At 41.5% G+C, this 20896-nt stretch overlaps 1 protein-coding gene across 5 annotated transcripts in view; it reads left to right on the forward strand.

Moving 5' to 3' along the window:
* LOC119143448 (amyloid beta precursor protein) overlaps positions 1 to 20896 on the forward strand; it is a 229077-nt gene that overhangs the window by 158835 nt on the left and 49346 nt on the right. For all 5 annotated transcript variants that reach the window (XM_037377728.1, XM_037377730.1, XM_037377732.1 and 2 more), the window contains 4 exons: positions 6557 to 6631; positions 7700 to 7858; positions 18491 to 18619; positions 20711 to 20810. In XM_037377728.1, coding sequence (XP_037233625.1) covers positions 6557 to 6631; positions 7700 to 7858; positions 18491 to 18619; positions 20711 to 20810 — 463 coding nt within the window. The remainder of the gene's footprint in view (positions 1 to 6556; positions 6632 to 7699; positions 7859 to 18490; positions 18620 to 20710; positions 20811 to 20896) is intronic.

Here is a 20896-nt window from a genome sequence, read left to right on the forward strand (position 1 = left end):
ATCCTTTCTGTCAGTGCTAATGAGCGTACAGCTGCGAGGTGAGGCAGGTCAGCTCCCTCATCTCACTGCAGTGTCACTCTTCCAAAAAAAAGTGAAATAACCAACTCTGGCCACTTCAGCAAGCTAAATCAGACCTGGGAAACAGCAGCACGATAAGTACATCAAGAAAGAAAGATCTTTGGTCTTTAATTTGCTTAAGCTGCTTATGAAATCACAGCTTAAAGCACGTATGTCTTGAAGTATACAGGACCCCTGCAGAGTTTTGAAGAAGAGAGCAAAATTTTTAAAACTTAGTTTTCCCTTCTATGCGTAATTTTTATACACTATTGAACCTAACCTCTCCCAGTTAAAATTTCAAATATTTTAAAAACCAAAGATCTTACAGAGAAGTATAAAAAGCCAGCTACTTTACCATTCTGTGTTCCCTCATGTGAACTCTTGATATGTTTTAGTTCCATACCACAGGTCTCCTTTTCTGGCAATTTATTTTAAAATTGTGGTTTATATTTTCTTTAAAATATGTTTAAGATATGTTCTTAATGTATATTAATTAAAAATTACTTTGAAGCTGTTACTTGTAATGTTAAAAATACTGCTAAATAGATTAACTCAGTAAGCTTTTGCTGTCAACGTTTTTCTTTTCAAAAAAGTTAACAAGTGAGTCACTAGCTAAGTTCTTCAGCTGCACTAGACATAGTTTGGGGTTGTATTTTTTTTGGGGGGGGTGATTATAAAGCAGTAGAAATGCCCATTTTTATTCTGTTGAAAAAAGAGGAAATGGTCAGTGGTTTCAGGAAAATGATCACATCATTCTTCAATCTTGGTAAGTGTCATAATCTGAAATGAATTGGTTTGTTCACAAAATACAGATATTTCTTTTATTTAATAAAGCAGCAAGTTTTAAAACAGTATTTGATTTGATGCACACTTAGCAACAGCCAATTAACTAATTAAAAAATCAGATGCATTCTAGTTCACATAAAATGTAATCATCTAAGGAGTAAGGAAGTTTATCATTTAAAAAATAAAATTAAAATTAAATATTTTGATCAAAACATCAGGGCAGATGCAGGTATTCTGTATATCCTCTTTTTGAAACTTCCCTTTGTTTACCATGAAATTCTGACAACTTGATTTTTTTATTTTTGCATGAAGACATTCACACAGGCAGAGACCCAGCTTCTGTCAGTGGTTGTGTTGGTTCATAGTTCACAGCTCCTAAAACTCTCTTGCTATGGGAGTACGTGGTCTTTCTGTACGATAACCTGACACCCCTATGGTTCAGAATGGTTAATCGCTTCTGCTCTTAAGTGTCTGTCCCTTTAGGCTACAGGCCATCAAAGTTTTTCTGCCTTTACATCTGCACTGCACCTGGATCAACAAGGCTTCTAAACTTTCCTAGGCAGTACTGTAAAGAGAATTACATTGGCATACAATTTTAAGCTTTTCCCAATAATTATTAATGCAGCTCCAAATGACAACAAAGCTATATTCCCATGCAAACAGGGTAGCCATGCAGCAATGCATGTGTAACCTTTACATGTTCATTATTCTCTGACGTGTAACAGGGAGAGATTATGCTAACAAACTGCAGGATGCTGTGGTTCTTGTTTCCTGTTTTGGTACAATTCCCCTTTACTTCTTCCTCTTCCCAGTTTGTTAACTCCTGTACAGCTCCCTCGTTTGAATACTTACTGCTAAATAACCTGGCAGAACCAGATATTGAACCTTTACTCAAGGGAGCGGTATATTTATACATTTCTCTCCTCAAACATCTTGTGACATCCTTGTGTCTTAAATTTACTCTTCCTCTGGCTGTTTACAGTATTTTAGGAATCATAGCATGTACAGTACTTATGATAGGAACTTAATGATACCCTGTCTCATAGCATAGTCTTGCATCTTGGAAGTTCATTTCCAAAGAAATCATCTGAAAGTACTGCAGTCCTCAACCAGCCCCAACAGAGTTGGTGTGGTATTCAAGGGTTTTTTTGGATCATTGCATGCAACTAGTTCCAACATACTGGAGAGGTCCCCAGCTGATTCTTAGTGCCAGCGGCACCGTAGAATTATAGAACAGTGTGGGTTGGAAGGGACGTTAAAGATCATCCAATTCTAACCCCACCCAGACTGACCTTGAACACTTCCAGGGACGGGGCACCCACAGCTTCTCTGGGCAACTTGTTCAAGTGTCTCACCACCTGCACTGTAAAGACTTTCTACCCAATAGCTAATCTAAATCTACCCTCTTGCAGGTTACAACCAATAGCCCTTGTCCTAACGCTGCATGCCCCTGTAAAAAGCCCCTCTCCAGCTTTCTTGTAGGCCCCCTTTAGGTACCAGAAGGCTGCTGTAAGGTCTCCCCAGAGCCTTCTCTTCTCTAGGCTGAACAACCCCAACTCTCTCAGCGTGTCTTCACAGGAGAGGTGCCCCAGCCCTCTGATCATCTTTGTGGCCCTTTTCTGGACTCTCTGTCAGGTCCATGTCCTTTTTATGTTGGGGGCCCCAGAGCTGAACTCAGTACTGCAGGTGGGGTCTGATGAACGTGGAGTAGAGGGGGAGAAGCACCTCCAGTCTGCTGGTTACTCCTCTTTTCATGTAGCCCAGGATACAGTTGGCTTTCTGGGCTATGAGCGCGTGTTACCGGCTCATGTTCAGTTTTTCATCCGCCAATAGCCCCAATTCTTTCTCCTCAGGGCCGCTCTCAATCCATTCTCTGTCCAGCCTGTATCAGTGCTTGGGATTGCCCTAACCCATGTGCAGGACCTCGCACCTGGTCTTGTTGAACTTCATGAAGTTTGCACAGGCCCACCTCCCAAGCCTGTCAAGGTCCCTCTTAAGAGTATCAACCACATCACTCAGCTTGGTGTCATCTGCAAACTTGCTGAGGGTGCATCCAGTCCCACTGTCTGCATCCGTGACAAAGGCATTCATAATACTGGTCCCTGTATTCCCTAGATCCCACCATCTCTGTTATTGTGTGTGGGGAAGCTATTTTCTTCCATGAAACTTGACTGTCAGGTTAGTAGGAATACCCCCCTCAGTTACAGTCAGGGCTCTTTGGAGAGGTTTAATGATGTTATTACCAGAAAAAGGCTCAAGACTTAAGTGAGGCACAAAAGCCCATGACAAATGTAGGCATCTTACTGGCACAACTGACCTTCTAACTAAGCAAACCTTCAGGCAAGCACCTCTGCTGGTCTGATTCCTGTAACCCAAATGTCTGTCTTAAATTCTTCTCTTGCAGATATGCTTCAGTGCCCCAGTGTAAAAATGGGAGTAAATTCTGCTCTTTTCAATATAATGAGGTTTTTGTACTTGTCATTCATTATTAGGAGTGATGCTATGTTCCATACTTCCTTTTTCCCTCTTGGTGTCCCCTGCAGCCCGATTTCAAAAGGAGTCAGGCAGGCACAAAGTCCTGAGTTCTGAAGAAGTTCGACTTTGAAATGGCTTGCTTCTTAAATCTCAACCAAAGTTGTCATTTTCCCTGAACAAAGCCGCCAGGCCTTGAAGAACTGTAAATCTGTATGGCTTTGATAGGTCTGTGTTGTCAAAGAAGGAGAATAGGGGTTTTTAGCACATAGAGACCAAGTTCAGCCTTTTTCTACACATGCGTATCTGGGGGATTGTTTCTTCCCTGTCTTGCTCTTCGGTTTCCTACGGAGTGCTACAGCATATTTCTTAGTCATTCGTAATTCTCTAAAGCGATGACCTTCGGTGAGAAGAGAAGTTTTCTCTGGGTGATAGAATGGCTGCCCATAGATAGCTGTATCTTCAGTTAGTTAGCATACACATGGAGATGCTTTCAGCCATTGAAGTCTTCTCAGTTGCAAAAGTCAGCACTCAAAGCACAGCAATCTTTATGTTGTTCGTGAAAGCAGCCGTGTCATTCTGGGTTTTTTCACAGGCTGTTCGCTCTTGTTGCACCAGAGCTGAACTCTGAAATTTACATCCCTCCCAACTAGCTGTGTAGGCTGTCAGTTTGTCATCCTGCCTTCCATGCCTTAAAAGGTTTAGAGAAATAAAACAGGCAGAGAGACCTGGTCTATCCAAAGGTCTCCTTATCACATTACCCACAATACTTGTTTTCATCATATGGATTAGCAGAGCGTTGGTTTGAGGGATAAAGGTGGCAAGAAAACTGTTCTGAAAGCCCATCAACTGCTCATTCAGAGTGAGAAAGAGTATTAGGAAGATATCAGAGATGTGATTTAAAGACATAAAAGGAGAGGAGGGAGAAGAAAATCATCAAGTTGCTAACCTAGGCCAGTGCTCAATCTTGAACACATCGTCATAGTTTATAACTTGAATTAATGCCATAATTTCTGAGTCATGTGTAACATTCACATCCTGGCACCAGTGGCATGTCAGGCCTATAGAAAGGTACCGCCTGTGTACATGAATGTAGTTTTCTTGGTCACTACGGTCATACGACCTAAGCATCCAATTAAGAGATGAATACTTAATGTGCATTTAATACGCAGCAGCACTCTGAGCATTAGTAAGTTGTTTTCTTTCCAGAACACATCACAGTGCTCTAAATTGTAGTGTCAGTTCGTGTCCTCTAGTCCTGCATTGTCAGAGAAGTGGTAAAATCTCCCCTGCCAAAGTACTGGGGAAGGTAGCTGGTGGTGGGGCAACCTGTAACTTTGGTACGCTGCGCATTGTGTTCTCTGTCCTCAGCTCCTACTACAGCCCCTTGCAGATGAATTTTCATGTGTCCTTGCAGTTTTGGTTTCCTGCCTCCTTAGAGCTTGGCTACAATTTGCAAACCAATGTGTATTTGTCTGATAAGAAGATAATGTAAACTGAAGAGGTACTTTTAGGCTGCCACTTTATGTAGGTTGTAGTACAATTCCTGGGACTTAAGTTTCAGCTTACAGTTCCCAGTAAAAAAGCACAGTGAGGTTAAGACTGTGATTGCAAAGTACTTGACTTCAGGTGTTTACAACTGCTGTGTAACCATACCCCTGCTGAAACCCAGAAGCAGACAAAGCAGTTTCCCACTTCAAAGTTTTCAGCACCACATTAACTTCCCAAAATACATGTTTCCACTCTCTTGGGCTGTTACTGAGGCCAAAATCTCTTACAGATAGATAATTTCATTGATACTAAGTTGATCTGTTTTTACTATGACAGGTTCATTGGTGTCTTGAAACACATTCCCAGGCTTTGGGTCAAAAGGAAGATGACTGCTTGACAACAAAATCCCATACATTGAGTCAGTCTTGAGTGCAGGTGTCCGCAGGCTAGTTAATCGTTAGGGTCTACAACCATGTATAGAACTGAGGGGGTATTACATTTTTAGGACTGGGACTTGTAAAAGTCTCCTTTGATCCCAGGTTTGGTTTGTTGATTTTTTTTTTTTAAAGTCACAGGCTCAGCCAGGTACCTTGAGGCACCACCAGTGCTCTACAGTCTGTCCATCAAGGAGCCTCATTAGCAGTGTCCAGCATATAGGAAATCTGGGGAGCCTGAGTTAGGATCTGAGTGGTGGAGGCTCAACTTTCAGACATGAGACACAGCAGGTCTAATTTGTCCTGCCTTTGGTATTGGTCTTGGTAAAATTTCAGTCATGCATGCAGACTCTGAGCTTTTCTAAAATCCCCTTTAGAAAGGGCATGTTTTCTATTAAGTAATATGGAAGTGTATGAGAAAGGTAAGAAAGGAAATTCACATTTTGAGTAATTTCTTCTAGGTTTCTTCTGTTTTCTTAGGACATTGTACTAATCCTGCAACTAAACAAGTCACTTGTGTGTACTGCATTTGATGAGAGCAATTGTTCCTGCATAAAATGTGATATCAGAGGAGATTGCTGTCTCGGTGTGGAATGAATAAAGTCCCTAAGTAAAGACACAAGAAGGTTTCAGATGTTACGACAGCAAGTTAAAGAGTAGCTCATTCCCTGACTATTGAAATGCTGCCCTTTGTTACAGGAGGAGGTAGCCTCTCATGTTGCTGAAAGGAATGGTACTGAAAGTTCTCCTACATCATTTTTCTGTCAGCATCATACTTGAGATATAAATACATTCTGTACTTGATGTGTTGGACACCTATTTCTGGATAAAATAGTACAAATTGCATGTAATTCTTGATCTGTCCTACTCGAAGGCCAGCAGTGTAGTCCGAATACATCTAAACATTTTTGTGGTACCAAAAGAAGCATCAATTAGAACAAGTTGGAATTCACTCATTTTGACCAAGGGCATAAAATAGATGGAAGCAGTTTCCTTTCTGTTTGAGATGAAAAGAGGTTGGTGTTTTCACCCACAGAGACCTCCACCTCTGTCACTTGAGGGCTGGTTAATGGCTGTGTTGCTTCACAGTGGAGTTGTGAGAGGTTAGCATGATGTTCAGACAAAGAAGTACTGTTTCTGTTTAATTTGATGACAGGATCCTACCTTTGTTAAATGTTGTAACTGCTTTTTTTAATAGAGATAAGAGGAAGAGAGGAATATAAAAAGATGACTGTGGGAGCTGCAGTGCTTGGTTCTTGCTAAGCCCTGAGACGAGAGGAGAGTACAAAAGTCATGCTCCTTGTTTTGTTCGTTAGGTCATGAGAGAGTGGGAAGAGGCAGAACGCCAAGCAAAGAACTTGCCGAAGGCTGACAAGAAAGCTGTTATCCAGGTAAAGGAAAATGCAGCCACAACCTTAACTAACTGGGACCACAGATGAAATACAAGGATGCTGGGTGTAATAAGTTTTAAAACCTACGTCTGTGGGGATTAATGTTATTCTCTGCTCTTGCTGTTGCTATTTTCGTTTCCAGCTCTTAGTGTCTGCTGGGTATCTCTGTACTTTGCAGCCAGTCCCTGGAACAGCTGTGCAGGACATTGCTCATGACTTCATGGAGGGGTAGAATTTTGATTGAACGTAGATTTGCCTTCCATAAGAACTGAAAACTCAGTTCCCATGGGCCCCTTTCAAAATCTAGGCCACGATCAACTAATAAAAGCTCAAAGCAGAGATGGAAAAATGTGATTTAAGGAAGGAATCACCATCGGTTTTATCTGAAATAAATCCTCAGCCAAAAATCATTTTATCCAAAATTATACTATAATTCAAAAATTCTGATGAGCCAGACACTCATTGAATCCCACTGTGCCGGTATTATTCAGTACTGCTGGAACGTTTTCGATGCAGAACTGTAAAAAGGTAAAGTTCAGAACCAGATTGCTTTGCGTATTAGATTGCACAGCTTTGCTCTCAGTACATTTTACCCAGTCAGTCTTTTCCTTCATTGGAATAAGTTTGGCTCAGTTTTTCTTCCTGGTGGCCAGTTTATAAGAAATGGTGACTCTGATCAGGTTGGAATACCCTCACCCCCTCAATGTAATTTGCTTGTTGCAGTCACATCGATGGTTCCTGATGGCAGGGGACATGTGCTTGTGAACTCCTCCCGTCTCTAGGCACAATTCTTTAGCGCTGAACCACTGTCTCGGGGGGCAAATGAAGGATTCACTGGTGGTAGTGCTGAACATGTCAGGAATATTTTGTTAGATGAATAAATTATGACCAGGTGTTCAGGAATACAGGGCATCTGCTGTTCCCACTTGAAATCAGTGGAAGGTGTGCTCAGTGCCCAGTTCCTGGGAGCCAAGCTATACTGACATGGGGCGAGATTTTGGTGATTTGTGGGCAGAGGTGTTTATGGCCACTGGTCTCTGAAGATGTCTTCACTGTTCCTGTTTTCAGCATTTCCAGGAGAAAGTAGAATCACTGGAACAAGAAGCAGCGAATGAAAGACAACAGCTGGTGGAGACTCATATGGCACGGGTGGAAGCCATGCTGAATGACCGTCGCCGCATTGCTCTGGAGAACTATATCACAGCCCTGCAGACTGTCCCACCCAGGGTAAGTGCAATACCACAAGCTCTGTCAGCTGTGTCAAAATGTCTGTACCGTAGTCATCCCAGGAAAAAAGAATGTGTGCCCAGGTGCAGTCCAGCTATGGAACAGTGAGCGTGTTCCCTGTGCAAAAGCTACTACAGTAGTCAGCTAGTTAGAAGATTAAAAGTTTAGACTTTGTGTGTACATAAATGTAGGCACAAGCACACACTCCCCGTACATACCTATAGATAGATACATACATACATAAAGATACTTAAATAAATAATATGGAAGTGATTTGGTTGTCAGAAATTGTAGCTATTCACAGATCCTGCAAAACGATAATGAAGCATCCCTCCAAGTGATGCAGAGTAGGATACTTCGTGTCAAAATGGAGCTTAAGGATGAGGGTGGTTGTGATTTTCTGTTTTCTTTGTTGAAATGTTTGGTGAAGGATCTTGAGAGGATTGGTGGATGGTGTGAAGATAGCATGCTAGCAATGCAAAGTTGTCTCTGTTAGATGTGATGGCTATCCGTGGGTGTAAAAACTAAGTTCAGAATGTGGATTGAATGGAATTTTTAATGACTCCATATCTGTGATGTTTGTATTCAATACCAAAATAACTGGTCTGTGACCTCCAGAAGAAGGGAATCTGCACAAACACTGCGGGAAGACAGTCAAATGTTTTATATACTTCTCGCCTCTTGAACACTTCCTAGATGGAAAAAACATTACATTACTAAAAGACTTTGGGGTCAGCAGTGTAAGAGGTAGCCGTTAGATCCTGGATTTGTCCTCACAGGAAATTATATCAATATGGCTAACCTGCTAAAATTACATGTTTTAAGTGGATTTCCTTCTGCAGAGAAACCTGCATATTCAGTAAGCATGGAAGTGATCATGGTCTTAGTTCTTCATGATCACCAAATTTTGTTCTCCACTCAATGGTGCAAAACTCTCTTGTTTTTACTGTGTGTGCCAAGTAAAAGGAAAATCTTTTACTTAGGTAAAATTGTTATGGAGTGACTTTAGAGTAGTTGTAGGAGGAGTTAATCTGTATTTTGCAACATAGTAATTTGTGGAAAATGAAGTTAGTCTGTATTAAATTGGTAGAGGATGTTGTCTGTTTAAAGTGCAAGATGCATATTGTAAACCCTGGCTATGGTGAGTATAGTGAAGAGCTTGGACGCATTGCCGGTAAGTTACAGGCTGGGATGCAGTTTCCTTTAGGAAACTGGAGTCTGTGGTGCAGAACTGAGAGTGAGGTGAGTGCAAAGACTCGCTGCAGATCACATTTGTACTCTTGCAGTGTGGTTTTGGCTAGTTGACCTGAGATACAATTTCACATTTGGCTTTAGCCAGTCAGCTGTTGCTGCGAAGTTGAGCTGAGCCTCATGCAAGTATAATCCTGTCTGAAAGTATCCCAGAAAGATTATTTGATTTCAAGTTGTGTGTGGATCAAGCTGGCAGCTTGGTTCTGCAGGTATCTGAGGTTGTGGAAGGTGAAGATGGGAACCACACTGAACAGCAGAATGGTCTCTAGAGCAATGTGCAACTTCATTCCTAGCACAAGGGAGCAACCTTTCGGATTTGTGGAATGCAGAGATATCCGCTGCCAAAAAAAAAAAAAAAAAAAAAGTGAACTTCAGCTGCAGAACACTAAGGGGCAAAAATGCTAACACTGATTTGAGTCCAGAAAAAACTGCATTTTATGTTTGGGTTTCTTGTAGTCAGTCCCAGGACATTTGAATTAATAAGATGTTTACTGTGTCGGTGGGAGAGCATCAGGCTTGAAAGGCTGTGTCAGAGAAGACCGTTTGATACATGACTCCAGTAGATGTAAGTTCTGAAGGTACTGTTAGAAGTCTGAAGTGCATCCTATATAGCATCCCTAAAAAAGCTAATCATTCTGAAAACAGCAAGCATCAAGCATGGAGGTAACATCAGCTGAAAATGCTACCAGATGGGGACTCATCTCAAAACTAATGAGGGTGAACAGCTGAAAGAGCAATGTCTTTAAACAGTTCCTTTCCCAGTCTTGTTGATTGTATTGTCCTTGCCTCATCATTTTTTGGTTGTGTGCACCATAGTTACTGACAGTTCATACATGTGCCTCTGAGCTGCTGGTCAAGTGTGTGCCAAAGCACATGAAAAAACTGACCTTGAATTCAGCAGGAGGATTTGTCTGGTTTTGTCATGAAATGGAGGGTGAAACCTGAGGAGTGATTGATGATAACTGAACAGGCTAATGAATGAATCCAGTCCACTAACTGCTTTGCAGGGTATGGAGCCAGAAATCTGAATACACTGTGAATCCAAACCAAGACTGTCTAGCCAAAGAGAAAATGGCATTAATGGAAAATTCAGCTCTGATGCCCTGGCTATATTTCTCTCTGTGGGTTTCCTAGTAAACTAAAAGTACATTTGATGCAATTGTGTTGTCATTGGGAGAATAAGTCATAACCTTACTGTTGACTTAAGTCATCTTACAAAAAGGCAGGTTTTTCTGGAGTTCTCAAAGTATTTTTAAGAACCCACTTCCCCAGCCAGCTTCAAATTATGTGGTTTGCTATTAGTATGTTTATTACAAAAGTAGATTTTGAATATTTAAAGTGCTGGTTTCTTTCTCTAAAGTTGTAAGGACAGAGTTTGGGTTTAAATTGAAAAATAAATTAGGCTTTTTTATTGAAGTGCATGTCTTCTGCACTCAGCTAGGAAAGTTACCGTAAGTCTGGTATGTATAGATAGACTTACTGATATATGTGTGTGCAAAAAATATTTTCGATGTGCTGTTTAATCGCTTGGGCGTATTGCCTTGTACTTAAATTTGAACATTTCCCAAGATTTTTTTTTACTTCTGGCAGACCACTTGAAGCAGCACAGGATTTCATTTTACTCCTGGATGTCTAGAAGTCCATGACCAGTCTTTGCCTGCAGATCAGTTATCATAGGAGTACAGTGAGTCTGGCACTGCCGGTGTCATCAGACTGATGATGGATGTGGCACACAGTTCTCCATGAGTGACGAAATCCTGTTCCACTGGGAAACTCCTGTTCTGTATGTGTACAAATTGTGTGACGCTTGTGTTCAAGCAGTGGGCTCTTCAGGGGAGCCAAAGAAAAACTTCCTCAGGGCTCAGAAGGTCCCAGAGCTGTGGACCAGGGGGAAGCTGGAAGGCTGTGTGAGAAGTATCATAATGTACATGCTCCTTTGGAGGAGGCTTTCCTTGTAGGATAGCAAGATACAGGACTAGGGGAACATTTGGTCTGGGCTACTAGGGTAGTCATTACATTCTTATACATGCCTAGAAAATCAGCTGTTTTCGGTGCCGTTCTACCTAAAACTAGAAAAGTCTGGGAATCCTTTATGTGAGTAGCTTCTGTACTGGACCAAAAACTTTAAATGCAGGGTTTTTTCACAGGTTATGCAGATGATTGCCCAGTGCCAGTGTCAAAGGCATGCTTCAGAGTACCACTCAGGGCAGGAAGGGAGGCAAGGAGTGTACAGAGATGAAATTCCATCATTCACGGTCTACTAGAAAATAAATTTAGGCAAAACCAAATATTTGTACTGTTGTTCTGTTCTCAGAAGCACTGTCATGAAGGCTGCCCAGAAGCTTTGATCCTTATCCCTGATTCCTGATGCAGCTTAACTGCACTGCTATACTTTGTTGCCTTTGAAAATGGGGTGCAGCTGTTCAGTTTCCAGTGTCAAAACACTGTATTGTTTCATCCTGCTTGATGGCCTTACTACAGAAAAGGAGGATTAGTGGCAGCTGGAACCAATATGCCTCTATTTTTTAAAACAGTTGGAAATTTTCCCCTTCATTTTGCAAATTAAATAGAGGAATTCAAACCCATCATTCTCCGTGAGCAGACGTGATTCTATAATTTGCTTATATTCCCTCTTTCACGTGCATGTCAAGTTTTGCTGGATTTATGTCTCTCTGTTTAATCTTTGTTGGTAAGTGAGGCGTATTCTCTGTGGGAGGCCAGTGGCAGGGGGCAAAGAGAAGCAGAAAAGAAATCCAGATCCTAGTGGTGAAATAAAGGGTTTCAGAGCAAGGAAACATACAGGAAAACTTTGAAAGGTAATTAATTAACCTCTTTACTTTGCACATAAAGTGAGCATATAATCATTAAAATCAGTTTAAAATGCTTGTCTTCTAATTTGGCACTACTTTACTGAAATAGAAGTTATTGCTGAACAGAGCAGGATCATTAAGATCAACCCTAGCATGTACATTAATCCAGTTGAATTTTTTTGCCATTTTTTTTTTCTTGTTGCCTTCAGAAATTGCCCTGGTACCTTTGTGCTATGGGAGCAGTGTCTGTTGGTACAGAGGGAGTGCAGTGTGGGCTGAAACTAGCTGAGTTTGGCTGTGAGGACATGGAAGAGGGATCTGCACAGGGGCCCTTACTCAGTGCCTCTGCGTTCGGGAATCTTGAAGCCTTTCCTGAGTCCAGCCAGATTACTGTGGAAATACGCAGTTGGAGGCAGGCCAAAGCGTTGCTGCTGCGCTAGTGATAAAAATTCTCCTGTGCAGCAGGAAAGAGCAGTCCAGCTGTAATACTCCACCCTTTAGCTCTGCTCCTCCAAAGCCCTAAACGTACAGCTGTGGAATTTCTCACATACACTTCATTCTGTAGGGTTTTTTTGAAGTAGCATGGATTTCAGCTCAGCTTTTAAACTAAGTCAGACTTCAAGAAACATGGTCGCCTGTCTCCATTTTCTAGCAGCTTCTGAAACTTTTATGTGAATAAAACCAAACTCCCAGTCTGTGGGCTTGAGCAGATGGTATAGTCATACACCTAGGCTTGCCAGTAGGCTTTTTATATGGGTTTTGTGAACAAAAGACGGAAGAGGCCATTCCAAACAGGTATTATGTTCTGCAAAACCCTGGCAGGTTCATTATATCTAAATTGCAAAGTTTTAAAAGAGTAAGCAGAAACAAAATTTGTCTTAATTTATCAAAGTTGAGTAAGTTCAAATCCTGAAAAGCAAATAATGAGATAGAATCAAATACTGGTTTCATTTTATTCTGCCTCAGGAAAAGTCCATGAGATGGTAGGCAAAGGGAAGTTTTGAGCACCATTATAGCCATTTATTTGTGATGCGTGGGGTAACGTGTTCTCTTATAAATTAGCAGAAATTAGGAGAAGGCATCTTTTAGCTCCACACGAATGGTAGCTGGATGAGGGTTTAGTTGTGCCTCACCCATAAGTAAAAGTCTTGCATTTATCCTAGCCAACCTTTCCTGAATGCTCCTAAAATGAGCTGCTACTACTGTGTGAAACATGACCTGCAAGTTCATAACAGCAGGTAAAATATATACCTAGTATGGTACACAAGGTATTCCTGGGTGAATGAAAAGAAGCAATTGTTGCACATCTCAAAAGCAGTAATCAGAAAGGACTGGTGATTGATTTTTCTCTGAAAGCAAGATTAAATAGCACAATACAGCATTGTGAAACCTTCCTCTCTGATGCAGAGAGAATTTTGATCAAAATTATAAGCCAGCTCAGAATTTCCTGTGGAATTTTCATGGCATAGAGATGGGAAGCTGTATTTGAAATACTTAGAAGTACTTTAATGTGATTTTTGTGGTGTTTCTCTGTAGTAAGTACTTCAGATTTCCATGAGGAGAGGAGAGTATAAGTTACATTTTAGCAATCCAAACTGCGTTTGATGTTTCCATTTTTCAAGCTCAGTGAAAATGCAATTTCATTACTCCCTTATAATCTGAAATAGTAGACTGGGATCAATGTGGAGTTCATGGGGGGCATCTTCATGCACAGATATTCATATTTATATTAATGTCTCTCTGTGTGTCATTATATATATTACTTGCTAGAAGCCATTTTAGGGGGCATTTTAGATCTCATATATGATTCCTTTAAGGGGGTGACCTTATCTCGGTGCTGATGCCACCTGAAATAAAGGCACTGGATTACAGTCAGCGGGTCTGGAACTCAGCACCAGGTAGCCAAGGAGCCATCAGCATTTTCTGCTTCATTCGAGTTTGTGTGTTGTACAGCGGGAAACCTGATAACCAGCTGTCAGGACTGCCTGGGTGAACTATCAAACCAGGGGGCTGGTTGCAGTACAGGTCCTTAAACCTGCCCTGGGGCATATGTACACACACACACTTTTTATTACCTATTTATTTATTTATTTTTCTTTCTCAGAAATAATAGTCTTCCAAATAAAGACAAGGCATATTCTCTACAGGTTTTGGTAGAAAATTAGCTTGTAATGGTGCATTGTCAACCTAGGCAGTCGGTATAGACCACATACGTAGTCTGTGAACCTGTCTACTTTGTACCAAATATATTGAATACGTGCAAGTCCAAACATACTCATGAAAACTACATTAAATAATATTTTAACAATGTTCTCCAGCATAAACAGGATTTTAAACTGACAACTGAAATACCCACAGACATGAGTACAGCTGTTGGCCTGTCACAGCAGCTTGTGAGAGGGCTGCAATCGATCTGTGCTTAGTTTTAGATAAAAAACGGGTGTTTGAATCTGCTGAGAAGGGGGAGCTTTGGAGTGAGTTTCGTGGAAGCAAGTGGCTTGACAGTGTGTGCTTGAAGCAGTCGGGAAGAGCGTGTCGTGGTAGCATTCACACTGCTTCACCCTGCATTGCCGGCTGTGCACCTTGTTAGAAGCGTTTGTGTCTTTTTTTTTCTGCATTTGCCTGAGTCATGAGTGTGTGCCGTAAGACTGTGAATTTAAGCTTCTTGCCAGCCAGTCCAGGGTTTTGGAGTACTCTCTAGCCAATATTATTCCTAACTAAACGGCACTGGTAATGAAATAATACGCATTCTGAATTTGGTGCTGGATCCTGTTGCTTAGGAAGTCACTGGCTGGTCTTGATGCTGGCTAAATGACAGTCCCCAGCAGCGTCAGCCAGGGTAACTGAAAACATGGGGATAACAGAAGTCATGTTGGAAGTATTCTGGTCGCTTTCAGAGGAAGACCAAAATAACCAAGCCAACAAAACCTGCACATACAACTGAAAATAGTGGAATTATTTCATGAGGCTTAGGTAGCCTCTGGTGGCCGACACAAGGTTGTTGCTCTGCAACATGTATTTTGTTAAGGTGACTACAGACCTGAACGCACTGAGTTTTCCCTGGCAGAACATGCAGCAGATTTCAAGAGCTAAACCCAGCATTTTTTTAATGAAGTTTGGCAAGAAGTGCCAAGCGGGCCCTGGGATGTGTCAGCCGTTCTGCCATAGGCAGTGTCAGAGCTGAGGCCTTGGGAGCTTAATTTAGCTGATTTTGGAAACTTAAATGAAAGCGGTGCAATTTTCAGCAAATTATAACTTAATCTGAAGGTTCCTGCCTAGGGTGGATGTAACTGACAGCTGTGGATACACCGGCTTCAGACAGGGTCTGACTGCATGTCCTAAGCCTGTGGAGCCTTCCCTCACCCTGTGCTTGCCCGGTGGAGAGTTGTCATTGCCGTCACCAGCTCTGACAGCTTCACCTTCGGCCACAGCCCTAGGGCCAGCAGCAGTAGCATTGCAGAGTTCTTAGGAAAGTCGGAGGTTGGACCTGATTCAGTGTGGCTGGGACTTCCAGCGAGGAAGCAGAGCTGATCTAGCATACCGCAAACGTTCAGGGATACCGCCACCTTTGGGTTTGGTTTTTTTGATCAGTGCGGAAATGAACCCGCTATATTACCTTAACGGCTGAGGCAGAGCATGATTCCTAAGGGTAACAATAAAGAAATTTTTAGTGATAACAAGTCTATGTGCTAGGACTTCTAACCCATTTCAGCTTCCACTTCAGGAGAGCCTGGGTACATACATATCTTAGGTGTTGATGTTCAGGGAATCCTGTCGTTTCCGTAGGTGCCTGCATCCAGCCTAGGAACTTGTGCGCAGCACGGTGCCTTGCTGACCGGGAGGGCCTTGGGCAGGTGACTGGGTGCTTCACAAGGATTTTTAGCTTTGAATCATTTGCTGTTAGAGTAATGTCACAAGCTTTTAGGCAGTGTGAGATCACTAGATCAATAGTTACCATGAGGGTTAAAACGTGCATATGGCTAGTTTTAAAAACAAAACACTGAAACTCTCTCTAGGCTTGTATACCTGTATGCAGTGAGTTATTAGTGGTAGGTTTGGGGATATTTTTTGCTTGAGAAAAAGCAAAGTCTCTGCCCCTATAAGGAAACACCTTGCATTTAATATTCTTTCTGCATTGTCTGAAACTTGAATTATGGTTTTCTGCTGCCATCACAGGGAGATTTCTTGACCAGGCATGCTAGAGGCATGTATATCCATTTCTCCTTTATAGTCATAAGTTTAGGACATTCCTCAATGTTAGAAAAGGCACAGAAGGTGGGCTGCCAGTTTGCCCAAGTGATAACTTCTGTTAGTGGCATTTGACAGGTATTTTCAATATTGCTATCCTATTAACAAATCTACTTGAGACTCTTAATGTAAAAGTTTCATTGACGTATTGCAGTGTATACAAATACACTTAGGGAAAACAAAAACTGTACCCTTCCGGTGTTAGACATGACACTTAAATTGGAACATCTCTTGAAGAAATAGAAATTAATCCTTTCCTCTCTAGTCTGCCCTAACCTGCTGTCTTGATGTGTCTTGGGGTAATGGAAAGCTAACTTGTCAGGAAAGGTAATGACATTGTCTATCTTCAAAATTTTCTTATTATTAAACTTCGTGGTATTCTAGCCTTTGTTCCTGTAAAGCTTACCATTGGCATTGGCCATTATTGCAGTGCTGTGAGGATTACTTACTTTCCAGTATTTGTCCACAGTTTCTTGCAGCTTCATCCCAGGGTGCTTGGCTTTGGGGGCTTGGGGTTGTTTTCCTCATGACTGAATCTTCAGTCCTGGAGCCACTAAGTTTAATCCTCTGGCAGGCAATGGCTTCACATCTATTTCTGTCTGACAGATCTTCTTCAAATAACCTTTGGTTTACTTTCCTCAGACGTTTTTAAATCTGTTGCTTCTCTTAAACTGAAGAGATTCTGAAATGTTTGAGCTCCATAGCTTAGTATTCATCTCTCGTTTAAATGTTAAATTAGTTTAGGCTCTATATTTGTCTTTGAATCTAAGTCTTAAAACTTCCACTTCACCCACGGTTCTTCCTGCTTTGGAAAGCTGTGCATGGAGCCTCTGACGCTCACGTTGTCACTTCCCCACCCTGTTTCCTGTGTCCCTGCCAGTGCCCAGAGCAGCTGTTCACCTCTTCTGCTCGTTCTTTAATCTGCTGCACAATAAGGTCACCTTTCCCTTTCTTCTCACCTGGCTCAGCATCACGCTTTTCACTGCTTGGCAGCTTCAGGTGGGGTGCACAAAAGCACAGCAGCTTTGTGGCGGGGTCAGGATTTCCAGAATCCATCATGAACACTGAGTTAAAAATGGATGTCTTAGCCAAATGCTAGAGAACACTTCCCTGTTTTGGAACCGTATTATTGTACAGAATAGGAGGGTATGTAGAAATAAGTGTTTCTTAGTCTTCGCTGCTCTATCACCAGTGTGTGTATGTTTTCATGTTCCCTTCAGGTACAGACCTTTCCTTTGTTTGTATTCAGTTATGTGCCTTAAGGCATGTATGTAGTAGGTTTTACTAATTAAAATCACCTGCAGTATAGACATAGACTGAGATTTTTATAAAATCAGGCACCCAAGCTGAGTACCTTCAGAAGAACCACATAGGTGACCCTGTTTTCTTACGGCTTTTTAGTCAGTTGTGAATTCTGGATGTGTACTTTCTGTAGCTGAGCTCATTCCCTTCCTGATTCCTTTCTTCTTTCTTTTCTCCCTGGTGGCACAGCAGTAGTGACAAGACGGGAGCATCCTGAATTCTATTTATTGATTTATTGATTTTATTTTTACGTTTTGCTGCCTGATGATTCTTCCTTGGCCTAGATAGAGTAGTGCTTTCATTCACATGGTCTGTGCAGCTGTTAGGCAGGTTACTTTTTGATGTGAATCTGAATGTGTACATTGTTTACTGTTGATAAATTCACCATGTGTAATCTTTTTTCTTGCTAAAGTTTAACTGTAGTTGACAGATGTTGGTACTGGTTGATTATTCAGCATAGTAGAGTGTATATTGGGAATCTTTGTAATGTTCCTGTTGGAGTCGGGAATCAGAAGGAGTCCACGGTTTGGGGGGTGATCTGGGGGGATTTTCCTGGTGGCGGTGAATGTTGCAAAATGGAGATTTTGTATCATGGGGGCTTCCTGAGTTGGGGGAGAGGAGAAGCAGAGTCTGATGGGGAGAATGGAAACAAAGCCCAAAAGAAATTGATGTTGGGTGTCTGTGAACTAGCAGGCTAAGATGGCACTTGCTGTCTTGTTGGGCCAATAGTAGAGCAGTTAGATAAGAAAACTCAACCAAACTCCCCCCTATGGTCAGGGAGGAAATCTGAACACCCTCCCCAGGGACCTTATCTGCTACCTACAACTACTATTTAGAGGTGCCTCCTACCAAATAGGTTGGGTGAGTGGATGTTGCTGATAGCAGTCAGACCTGCCTTCAGAAGACAGCTGCAGGCACTGACTGGCCAAGTGCTTTTAGTTTGGGATATGTCTCCAGTGCAAGGAAATAAAACATGTGGTGTTCTGAACTGATTCTTTTTTTCCCTATTTCTTCCCTGTAGCCTCGTCACGTATTCAACATGCTGAAGAAGTATGTGCGTGCTGAGCAGAAAGACAGACAGCATACTCTCAAACACTTTGAACATGTCCGCATGGTAGACCCGAAGAAAGCTGCCCAAATCAGATCTCAGGTAATCCCCGCTGAGGGTTAATGGTGTTGTATTTTTTCATAACTGTTGTGAAGTTTCTGTCAACCTGTTTTTTAAAAAAATACCTGACTCCTTTCTGTGGACAGCTTTGCATGCAAGAAAAAATAATCTGCTTTCTGGCAGAAGATTAAGGCAAAGCGGTGTAGGAATAGGGTGGGTTTAATTTGTCTTCTACGAAGTGGAAAACGGGGTTTCTGTCTATCTAGACAGTGTGGTCAGTCGTGGGCATTTCCTGAGGAGCCCTCCAAGACGTTAATGCCCAGAGCCTTTATTACTGCTTTTGTAAATAATACCTCTGGGAAAATGTCAGTAATAGATTTAGTGACTACACGTAGTTACGCTTCCCTCAGCTGAGTGGCAGAACCAGAAGCAGTGCAGCCATCTGACTGCAACCAGCCTTTCTATAGTCGTTGCAGAGGTACTTGTGTCTATAAATGTGATTGCTGTGATGCCCTCAAGTTTAACATGTTCATTCAAAATAGGCACTGTAGTCCATAGCATTGTAACTGCTGAATGCTACTCCAGTCCTCAATATGTATGTTTTGGAACAACTTTCATGTTGGCTTTGTATATCGTGGAGGATGAGAAAGCAAGAAAAAACAATATTGAAGTTGTAGCTGGCTTTCCAAATGTCAATTAAAATTGTAGGCACAATGGATAAGCTGTAAAAAGTGTGCTGTAATCTGCAGATTCTGCTGCTGTTCCCTCTGCAGGTTACAAGAGGAAGCACTGTTTTTCCACAGTTTCTGAACTGGCTGGCATCACTAAAAGCCAAATCAAAACCATATACCTCCCTGAATGGCACAATTTACGTATTAGATTTCTCAAACATCTCTTCCAGTCAGACTTGTACATTGAGATCATTCTGTCTTGAAATTACTAGGGTTAGAAATGTGCAGTTTTAACAGTCTTCTGCAGTGATGGTTGTCTTTACTTTGTCTTAAACACTAAAGCATGTCCTTTTGCATCCAACATGACTTTTTAATTTCTAAACCACTGGATTATTTAATAACAAAAACCAGCGAAATTTTGCAGAATACAGGTTGTGTGGCAGCACAGGTGAAAAATGGAAACTGACATTTAGATACTAAACAATTCACTGTACTTCTTGTATATTGTCATAGGAATGAGTATTTCTATAGTACCTTTGCTTCTTGAATTGGTCAGAAGATTGGAGGAATGTGGGCTGGAAGATCTGTTTGTGAAATTTTTTTCAGTGGAAAATGGAAAACATTGTTTTGTTCAGAAGCATAAATAATGTATTTGGATTTGAAGAAATCTACTGTTGTTTCATTAAAATTGCTATCTGCAGCCCATTTTCCTTTTAGCACCTAATTGCCCTGTCAGTTTTCTAAGTCTTTTAAGATGCACCTCAATTTCCCTTTCTGTTGAAGAGAGGTGATACTTGTGGAGAGTACCCTGGGGGAGGCATATATCATGGGATGTCGTGACTCAACTCATAGCAGTGTGCATGAACCTGAGGCAATAGCGCTGTAATCGCATGAGACAATGCAGTAACGCATCTGAGTGGAAATATTTTTGTTTTCAGCTGACAATGCTTGCAGATGTTTTTACCAAGAAAATTGAAGGTTTTTATTCTAGAGAGCGCTATTTCTTTTGCAATATTAGAATAAGGGAAAAAAAAACCCTAACAGCTGAAACGTTTTGATGCAGCGATCGTTGCGCCTCACTTGGTTTGTGTGTTATGTAAAAACTTACAGGTATGGGCAAAGGTAAATGTTGTCAAAAGGTAAATGAGGCTGTGGGTTTCTGCCACAATAGCTGCTTGGGTATATGCTCTGCCCCACAGCAAATGTAAACTCCTGCTTTAAATTTCTGCATTCCCACGGGATTTCAGGTAGTTGCTATGGAAGAGCTTCTAGAACACTATTTTTGTAGCAGCTGTGGGAGACGTGAATTTTTGCAATGGATTTGACAGTTTCAGTACGCAGAGCATGCTGAAGTCTTAAACCTAACACAAGTGAAAACCGTCTTGCTCTCTATAACCTATAACATTTGTGGTGTCAAATTAAAAGTAGTATTCCCCTCCTTAAAATGCTTTTATTTCCATAGGTTATGACACATCTACGTGTGATATATGAACGCATGAACCAGTCTCTCTCCTTCCTCTACAACGTGCCTGCTGTGGCAGAGGAGATCCAGGATGAAGTCGGTATGCAAACTGTTAATGTAGAAAAAGGGAACTATTTCTGTGATGAGACATTTTCACCAAAAGCTAAAATACAGCATCTTACTTCT

The sequence above is a fragment of the Falco rusticolus genome, chromosome 2 (genome assembly GCF_015220075.1).
Source record: "Falco rusticolus isolate bFalRus1 chromosome 2, bFalRus1.pri, whole genome shotgun sequence".
Classification (NCBI taxonomy): domain Eukaryota; kingdom Metazoa; phylum Chordata; class Aves; order Falconiformes; family Falconidae; genus Falco; species Falco rusticolus.